Source organism: Boeremia exigua, assembly GCF_020726555.1.
Source record: "Boeremia exigua strain MPI-SDFR-AT-0100 chromosome Unknown C7974scaffold_12, whole genome shotgun sequence".
Classification (NCBI taxonomy): Eukaryota; Fungi; Ascomycota; class Dothideomycetes; order Pleosporales; family Didymellaceae; genus Boeremia; species Boeremia exigua.
This window is the reverse complement of record NW_025763529.1, coordinates 1,295,292-1,304,317: the sequence shown is the minus strand read 5'-3', so window position 1 is coordinate 1,304,317 and position 9,026 is coordinate 1,295,292. Positions and strand designations below refer to the sequence as shown.

Genomic DNA, 9,026 nt, shown 5'->3' with positions numbered 1-9,026 from the left:
TGTCGTGCAGCAGGCACAAGTCAAATCTTCCGTGCCGCTTCCGCGGGGTCATTTGGCTCCGTACATACATATAACGTTCGAACGCTGCAGTAGTCGCTGATCCAGGTCCAACTGTCGGCAGTACCAGGCCACCCCACAGAATAAGATATGGTTTCCAAACTAATATCTGACTCATCTAGGTATTCCAGTACTGCTTGGACGTTGACATCGTGTGCGGCATCTTTCCCCTGGTGATTGTGTGCTACAAGCGCGCGACAATCCAGCTTATGATACACTTGACTATCCCGTCCATGTACCCAACCAGTAAACACTCAGCACTCACGAGTATGGTTTGCGGTGATAATGCCCGCAACGCTTGAACGGAGCGATTACCTGCACCAATATGTGGTCGAACTCGAAGAACTTCCCAACTCGAGCTTGAGGTCAAACCTTAGCATTCCAAAAGCCTTCCATGGGCTCCGCTTATACAACCACGAGAACCTACCTGATTCCATCTCTATACCCGTGCACTGCCGACAAGACAGAGTTTGCATGATTATAGCCCATATTGCAAACAGCTCCCTGTAATAGCAAATTTCCCGAGACGTACTACCACGAGCCACGGTCATGCTGGACATGCTGGTATCTTATAGCCTTGAGGCCCAATTGACCATAGAACCACGGAAGCGTTACGTATCAGTCTGTAAAGCAGCAAGGAGCACGTATGCTTGGTAAGCAACCAGAGTGCCGGCCTATATCTGCTCCCAGCGTTCATGTAGTGGATGAAGAAACGACAGTGTGCACTAGCCCGCTGGTTCCGTGACAACACTCGGTGCCTCCAATGTATGAAGAACAACAAGTCAGGACGTATGCATACATCTTTGAATAGCAGAATCAGCACATACACAACTCCGCTATGCAGCTTCAATCCTTCATAGTCCTGCACCAACCCCATCATACGAGAAAATTCCCCCTCCCTAACTCCCTTACGACAACAACTTCACACCCAGCCGGCCAGGATCCAGTAACACCGCAGCGCCGCAAAAGCACGCAACGATATCCATTACGCCCCACCCACCCTAACCCCATCCCCTCTCCCACACCACCCCACCCGAATCCTCCCAGCTTGTATACCAACTCAGCAACTGCACCGCACCGCGAGGCGCCTTGTAGCCAGCAGCCTCGCAGCCCCAGCCGTCGCAGCCCCCGCCGCCGCAGCCCAACCATCCGCCTCGTCGTCACGCCCTGTCTCAGCCGCAGAGGCGTGTCCTGAAAACCCCCCGATCGCCGCCGCCCGAATGTCCCGCTATAATCTCCGAGCCAATAGATGCGCGACCGAGCCCGGCGCGACGGGGGCGTCTGCTGTAGCGCCGACATGAAGGGGGGGAGGGAAGCGCGCGGGAGCCAGCGGGCGCGAGATTGCAGGACGCAGTGCGACGTATACACAGTACAGTGCGCGCGGGCGCTGCAGCGCGAGCACACAAGACACGAGCACGAACAACGGACATCCCGTGAAGAAAGGACAGTGTCTGCGGGGACGGAAATATGGTATTATACTAACAACGACTCGCTAAGATAAGATACATAAGAAGAACGTGTGCGAGCGCGCGCGCTCTGCGGCGCGGCGGCGCGGCGGTGCATCGTGGGGTGCTGCGTGGCGCAGCGGAAGGGAAATGGCCGTACACAAGAAGAAGGTCGTAGTGGGCGCCGGGCATGGGGGAGCGTGGGGTCGCTCCTGGAGACGCCGACGCCACGCCCAACGAGAGGCGGAATGCAATGGGGTGGCTGCGAGGCCGGAGTGCCTGGAGGCGGGGCCCGGAGGCGGGTGCAAGTGCTGTTGCGGTTGCGGTGTGGGTGCGAGGCTAATTGAGCCAGCTGAGGGATCTTCGTACATAAGCCGTGCGGGTCTACCGCGCATTCTGCCGCGAGCTTTGTCGCGAGCGGTGCATGGGGGTGGCGTACTTGGAGACGGGGAGGTCGGCGTACGAGTTGTTGTCGTCGAAGGACTCGTCCTCGACGATGCGCGTGGGCACGTCGGGGATGTCGTGGCTGCGATGATGCAGACTGGACCTGTCGGGTGTTGTCGACGCGCTGGCCATGGACATGGATGTGCTTGATCGGTGCGTCAGATCGGGGGTAGGGGGGATGCTGGACCCGCGACCGGGGCGCAGCATGTCCTCGTCGCCGTACTCGCTGCCGATTGTCGACTGCGTGCGGCCGTCGATTGTGGATTGCTGGCCCATGCTGGCGCGGCGCTCGCTGTGGTTGTCGCCGTCTTCGGTGTCAGCGCGCTGGGCGAGCTGGAGGCCCTCGACGGCGGCGGCGCACTGCTCGGAGATGTTGCGGATGATGTAGGCAATCGCATCAGTCTTGTCGCGGAGGACACGATCAGCAACATCGACCATGGACTGGTTAGAGAATCGCTTCGAGTTGCGCGCTGGAGAGTTGTGTAAGCGGTGCTCCATGTCGGGTGTGACGTCCTCGCCGTCGAAATGCGTACCATTAGCAGTGCTTGACCTTGAACCAGCTGGGCTGTCACGGCCGCCCACGCCTCGAATGGTGCCAACTTCGGACCTGTCCTTCCTGGGAGTCTGAGGGACCTCAGAGTCGTGGAACTCCTGCTCTTCCTCATCCTCCTCCTCGACCGACTCAAAGCCCTCGGCCATGTAGTTGTGCATGTCATCCTGGTTCAGAGACTTGACAATGTGCTCCATGTGGTGAGTCTGACCCTCGATAAGAGCGCGCAGATGCAGGACCACGCGCTGAGTCTCATCACGTTGTCGGATGATGGCAGTGTTGGTGTGCTGCAGAGCTGACAGATCCTTCTTGTTCCTCTTCCTCTCCCGCTCGAGCTCTTCAGCGATCTCTTGCTGGAGGACAAGTGCCTCCAGCGCATCATCACGCTGCTTCTCGGTTCCAGAGAGGCGGATGGTAAGACGGGCGGCATCATCCTTCTGCTGGTCAATGAGGCCAGTAAGACGACGGTTTTCACGCTTGTGGTTCTCGATCTTGACCTTAAGGTCCTGGGTCTCCTTGGTGAGCTGCTCAGCGAAGGTCTGGAACTTGAGGAATTGCTGCTTCCAGCTCTCGAGTTCTTCGACCAAGAAGTTGTTGCGCTTGGAGACCTTGGACAGCTCCGTGTCCATGCGGCCCTTGAGGTTGATGAAGTCCTGCCAAGCTTCCTGAGCATCACGGGAGTACTGGTTGCGCTCACGGACAATCTCGTTGAGATGGCGCATAGAAACCTTGGTCATCAACGGCTTCTTGACGGCTCCACCGAAGATTGCCTTCATTCCACTGTTGCGGCCCTACAATACGTCGTTAGCGTCAGTCACAGGGTTAGTTCAGTCGGCTGGACTTACGAGCTTATCGCACACGTGATCCATAACGGCCATGACAGCATCCTGGTTCCACCAGTCTGGATCCTGGATACTCTCAACCTCACCGCGCATGACGATGATCTGGCCCGCAGGGATCAGCTTTCCGCCACCGTACGCAGAACGCAGATGCTGTGGGACACCAGTCGGCGACACTTCGCCGTTGAGAGCTTGTGTGAGACGCTGAATCATCTTCGTCCTCTGTCCAGCAGTCAGGGCGGACGGAGGGCTCGAAGTCAGCACGAAGTTTCGGTCCAAGTCGACCACAAGGGCGTCGGTGGGAGCGGTGAACAGCGATCGGCATTCCGATGTTACACCAAGAATGTACGGGCCGGGTTCTTGTACAAGGTCCTTGACGTGACGCGCATGCACGACAGGGACGTACAGACCGCTCCACTCGTACACCCGAACACAATATCGCACCGTTTCAGCTGCAATAGTGAGGACTGCGGGGTAGTGACTCGTGAAGATGATTCGTCGTGTTGGCGATACTGCAGCCTCAACCACACCAACAATGTTGGGAATAGAGAGACAGGTGAACAGCGGCCACATGGCGAAGTTCTGGAAACCGGTTGGCGATGAGGGGAACTGGTAGCACAACGCGTAATCCTTCATATCAATGCGGACTAGATCGTTCAGACGGGGCGCAGGGAAGCTCAGTATTCGAGACACCTCTTCGGCGTGGAACAGATTCGTGGCCTTGTTCCAGTGGATCCACATCCCTCGCAGATAGTCGCCAAGCAAGTTGTACAAGGGATACCTCGAAAGGAAACTCAGGCAGTACGGGATCCAGTAGGTCTCGTCCGGGTTGTCGTAGAAGTCCGGTTCGATGCGCTTGCGCAGGTCGCGGATCGTCTCGGCTCTCTTCTCATCAGCGCGGGACCATACGCGCAGGGCGATACCATAGAGAGTGTGAGAGGAATCCTGCTGGAGAACAAACGAATGGTGCACGCAGTGTGGCTGGCTCCGTCCGGTACAGATCTCGACATCGTGAGGAAAGCAGGCCTGTGCCATGATTAGAACATGCTCTTCCAACAGGACAAAGCATACATACCCGCATAGCGGCGTGGAGCGACCTCGCAATCTCATTATCTTGCTCCAGTCTGGGACTGCTGCCCAAGATCTCCGGCAGCCAGAAGGTGCCGACCGCACCCTTCATGTGCCCAATCTTGCCCTGAGCTGGTGCTGGGGCCTTCACCCATTGCGACGGTTCCCGGCCAACACCACATACCATATACGCATGGGTCAATGTCTTGGGGCTGCGAGCACCCTGTTTGACGTTCAAGGTCGACGGCAGGGGCTGGGTGATGCGCGAGTGCAGCGAGGACGTCCGGCTGGGGATGATGAGACTGTGGTCGGTGTTGTCCCTCGTGGGAGGGCGGTCATCGCGAGTGCGAGGCCGAAGGGTCAGAGACGGTGCCATTGTTGGAATGCGTAACGTTGGTACCGAGTCGATCGCGCGAAAAGTCCCTGGGTGACGTCCGGAGGGTCCAAGACTGGTAGTACTATAATGACAGAGAGAACATTCGAAATATTGAAGAGCTTCGGGAGGGCATGCGATGGGCTTGGAGCACAATGACAGCAATTGACCAACTCTACAGTCTGCCGAAAGCTCCGAGTCACCTTGCTGCGTAATTGCAGTGAGGAGGGCTGCGGCAAGGGGAACTTGATGAGGCGGCTGGCTTCTTTTGGGGACCTGCGCCGCCCTCGAAGCTCGGGCTGGAGCTTGGGGAAGAACCGCCCGAGCACTAGCATGGGTGGGCTTCACAAGTCTCGGTTGAGGAAATGAGGACAAGCTCCCTGCCAATCCGCATGCGCCCTCAGAACATGGTGTGTCAGGGGCGTGCGCGCCGCTCAAGCAATGGGCTTTCTTCTTCCGTGAGAAGCAACGGTTCCCTGTGCGGCACAGTGCACACGCATGCGACCAGCAGAAGTGTGTCGCAAACTGCAGCGCGCGCCCTTCAGTGCCTTAGAGCTCTCGCCACCTCACGAGGGTGTCATGCAGCTTGAAAAGCCAATTCTGAGCATGGCGATATCGAACGGTCAGAATCCCCGCCTTAAGTGGCAATAGCGTACGGCACGGTCTCATGCTCAGGTCCGTTTCGGGGTGGGATTGAATCGTTGTAGCTTTGTGCACAGCGCGTGGGCCATCTGCAGCATCAGAAACGTGCATGACAAGCTACGGCGGCTTCCCGCAGTGCGGGCTCTGCTCTCGGCGAATAAGAAGGCGGGAAATTTCGAGCTTTCCCCTGACGGTCAGCAGAAGGCTCCAAGGACTCTGGCAAGCGATAATTGATCGTCCGAGTGCGTGAACCATGTGAGACAGCTGCTTCCGACAGGAATTCCGACCGGGCTGCAAGTCGCGAGCACACCAACGTTGATCGCAGGCGTCGCGCAAGCACAGTCCGGTCTTATTGGCTGAGAAGAAATAATAGTGTCAGTCAGTTCCATGGTTGTTCGACTGCAGCGGAGTCGTGGGACGTGGAGAAGATCATGAAGCTGAAACACTGGCCAACGTTGCTCAATTGTCAAATCGGGGAGATTCGCCCACGTTCTTTGCAGCCCGTGGCTTGCAGAAGACTTGATTCTGGGCTGACTCTGGGCGATATTCGTCAGATCCATACGCAATCGCTTCGACTGGTACCAGGCGGACTGCGACGGAGGAAAGGCCCGGTTTGGTACCCGCACCTGGTATATCTTATCGCGGGCAAAGGCCTGCAACGGTGTTAGCTCTAGGCACGCCAACCTCCTCTTCTTGATGCTTGGTCGCGCTGTGAGGAGTAAGTTCCAGGTCTGAAGCAGCTGCTCAGATGTCGAGATTGGACGTTGCCAAAGCATGTTGACAGGCTAACGTCAGCCACTCAAACTTTGACCTGGCTAGCCTGCAGCATCTGCTGATTGATGCGCATGTTAGAACACTGTCTGAACCTTCGAGCGTATAGCGCAATATCCCTGGATCTTGCAGTACGCAACATTGTGCACTACTGGACGGTTGGCTGGGACTGCACCGCACGGACAACAAATATTTCACCAGCTGCCAAGCTATCGCAGCTCATCTACAACCACCAGCACCATTGTTACCATCTCAAATTGCCAATTTCGTCCGAAAGCCCTACACTGCTTTTTGGGCTAGCGACGATCCGCATCTCCGAACCGTTCGTAGAGACCGTTGGCTAGAAATTGACGTTGGGCTACCGAGATTTCGATGCTACATACCATCGCGGTACTGGCGTCTATACTCGACTAACATGTCAAGCCAAACCCTTCTGAGCAGCTTATGCAGCGTCTGGTATGTCCCGCATATGCGCTGAGCTTCCGAGCACAACCGTCATTTTGCACACCTGGTGGCCTGAAGGAAATCTGCGCTGTTCTGGACTGACGCAGGCAGTAACGTCAATGAGTCGAAGTACAAATGCCCAGGTTGTTCTGCACGTACATGCTCTCTGCCGTGCGTTAAGCGCCACAAGCAATGGGCCCAATGCTCGGGTAAACGAGATCCGACAAAATATGTAAAGAAGTCCGAGCTGGCCACACCGGCTGGTATCGATCATGACTACAATTTTCTGTCTGGCATCGAACGTGATCTTGAGAGGTCGGAAGCATCCGTGACAGAGAAAGGTCTGGATGTTGGTCTCAATACTAGGCCCAAGGGCGACCAGGCCCAGGCAATGGGCTTTCACTTTGCAGCGGCCGGCGTCAATATGCTACGGGCACCCAAAGGCATGAGCCGGTCGAAAGAGAACAAGACCCATCGGTCAAAGTCTGGGTAGAATATCACTAATCTGCACTACGCTCAGAGACTGACCTGTCATAGTAACAAGAACATCATCTGGACAGTGGAGTGGATTGGGGAAGATAAATCCCGAACACTCACGCAGTGCTCAGCTGTGGAACCAATCTACAGGCTACACCCTCTTCACGAGAGCCCATCTTCAAAGAAGAAAAGGAAGAGAGATGCTGAAGCACCGATTTCTACAGACCCTGCGCCGCCTCAGTCTGAGGGGATCCTGGAGACATCGACACCCACGCCTTCAGCAACAGAAAACACCACTGGAAGCACAGATCCACAATCGACACAGCCAGACGCCGCAAAACCTGAAGCTCCAAAAGAGAGATTCAGCTTCTACCTCTTGCGGCCACGGACGAGCACAAATCGACGTGTGCTGATCCCTGTGGCATCCTCCGACACACTTGGAAACGCACTGCGCGGTTGCACGGTTGAGGAGTTTCCGACGGTGTACTATTTCCCCGAGACAACGACAGAGCTGCCTGAGCAATTCATGCTCGACGAGGTCTACCGCAAAGAAGAGGGTGAACAGCAGAGAGAGTTCGAAGAGCTGATGAAAGACGTCGACCCCGAGATTCTGAAAAGGCTCAAAGATGACGGCACACGCAGCAAGACCGACGAGGAGGTGGACAGTAAGCGTATCCTTGACGTTCTGAAGCAAGACTTGGGCGGGCTGTAGTGGAGAATCCATCGTCACATGGCCATGCTGTGCCTGGCAGTTGTTTTTCGCTCCGAGCCAGCGGCACGTTTGACGTTGTGCACCGTCCCGTCCCTAGGCTGAGCATTGCTTTTCAAGTCAAGAGCAATCTCGCTCACGTACCCCACTTTGCTTTTCCACAAAACCTTCTGTTCGTGTCACAATGCTCGTCGACTTCGCACTCGGACGATTGCAGCGGAGTCCTCTGCCGCGACCCCACTTGTTCCTGACTGCAGCTGCCCCATCCCTGCTCGACCCCTACCGCGCAAGCGAGCCCAGAATCCACACCTCATGCTGCAGAAATCTCCGCAGAAAGGAATGCACCAGCAAATGCACTAACATCTTGATTTGCCACACTAAGATCTAGATCCTACCCGCAGCAGCGACACGTCCGCAGCGCTGTGCCGAGCTGCGCGTCGGACGGAGATGGAGAGCGCGCTCAGTGAAGCTCACATGCTTGAATCATGACCACTATATTCCGAGCAGCGCCTCCTGTTCCTGGCATTTATGGCGTAATTATGGGGATGGGTGGCCTGTTTACCGATACTCGACTTATCGGGTGGTGGGGCCTTGAAAAGCAACACCTCGTCGGCGCGCAAGACCTGCTATCGCGCTTCAGCGACCCACCGCAAACAATTGTTTCTGCATCCTTCGTGTCTGCGCCCGGCGGCATGGGTAGGTCGGCCATCCGCTTCCACGGCGGCTGGTCGGTGTGCGCGTCAGCGTCAGAGTGCCCTGGACCCCGTTGCTGTGCGCCGAGTCACGCTGCAGAGACTCTCCCTCCGAGGGACAAGGTTTATTGTTAGGCAGCCTGGCGCGTTAGTGCGCGGAAACGCACTCCGTGCTGGCTGCATCGGAGGTGATGTGCTCTTTCACTGTCCGCGCCCCGTTGACGTCTGGCACCATCATGTGTCATCGCGGCTCGATACGTTTACATGGGACAGCGACACGCGCGCGAGATATCCGCGAGTCAACCAGGAGCACGAGGGCCCGCCTCGTGTACGCGTCAGTGTAACTTGATCTCGGATGTTTTTGCCTCGAGACGCTTGTCGGGCGAACACATGCAGCGCATCATGACTATGGCCTGGACCAGGATTGCACGGGGTTTGGCTGTGCTGGAGGATAGTAGAGTGGCCGACACCGAGTGAAGAAACACCGAGACAAACATACTCCAGACATGTCCAAC

At 56.6% G+C, this 9,026-nt stretch overlaps 2 protein-coding genes across 2 annotated transcripts; one reads left to right on the top strand and one right to left on the bottom strand.

The window, feature by feature from the left end:
• Positions 1-1,686: 1,686 nt before the first annotated feature.
• On the bottom strand, positions 1,687-4,960 carry C7974DRAFT_62267 (AEX-3 domain-containing protein). Its single transcript, XM_046146978.1, has 3 exons — positions 4,411-4,960; positions 3,342-4,361; positions 1,687-3,287 (listed from the first exon to the last, which is right to left on the bottom strand). Exons 1-3 carry the CDS (start codon positions 4,777-4,779, stop codon positions 1,887-1,889), a joined length of 2,790 nt encoding a protein of 929 aa, XP_045992922.1. The 5' UTR covers positions 4,780-4,960; the 3' UTR covers positions 1,687-1,886.
• Positions 4,961-6,419: 1,459 nt separating this feature from the next.
• C7974DRAFT_62283 (HIT finger domain-containing protein) lies at positions 6,420-8,063 on the top strand. Its single transcript, XM_046146979.1, has 3 exons — positions 6,420-6,645; positions 6,745-7,122; positions 7,171-8,063. Exons 1-3 carry the CDS (start codon positions 6,605-6,607, stop codon positions 7,820-7,822), a joined length of 1,071 nt encoding a protein of 356 aa, XP_045992921.1. The 5' UTR covers positions 6,420-6,604; the 3' UTR covers positions 7,823-8,063.
• The last annotated feature ends 963 nt before the right edge of the window (positions 8,064-9,026 follow it).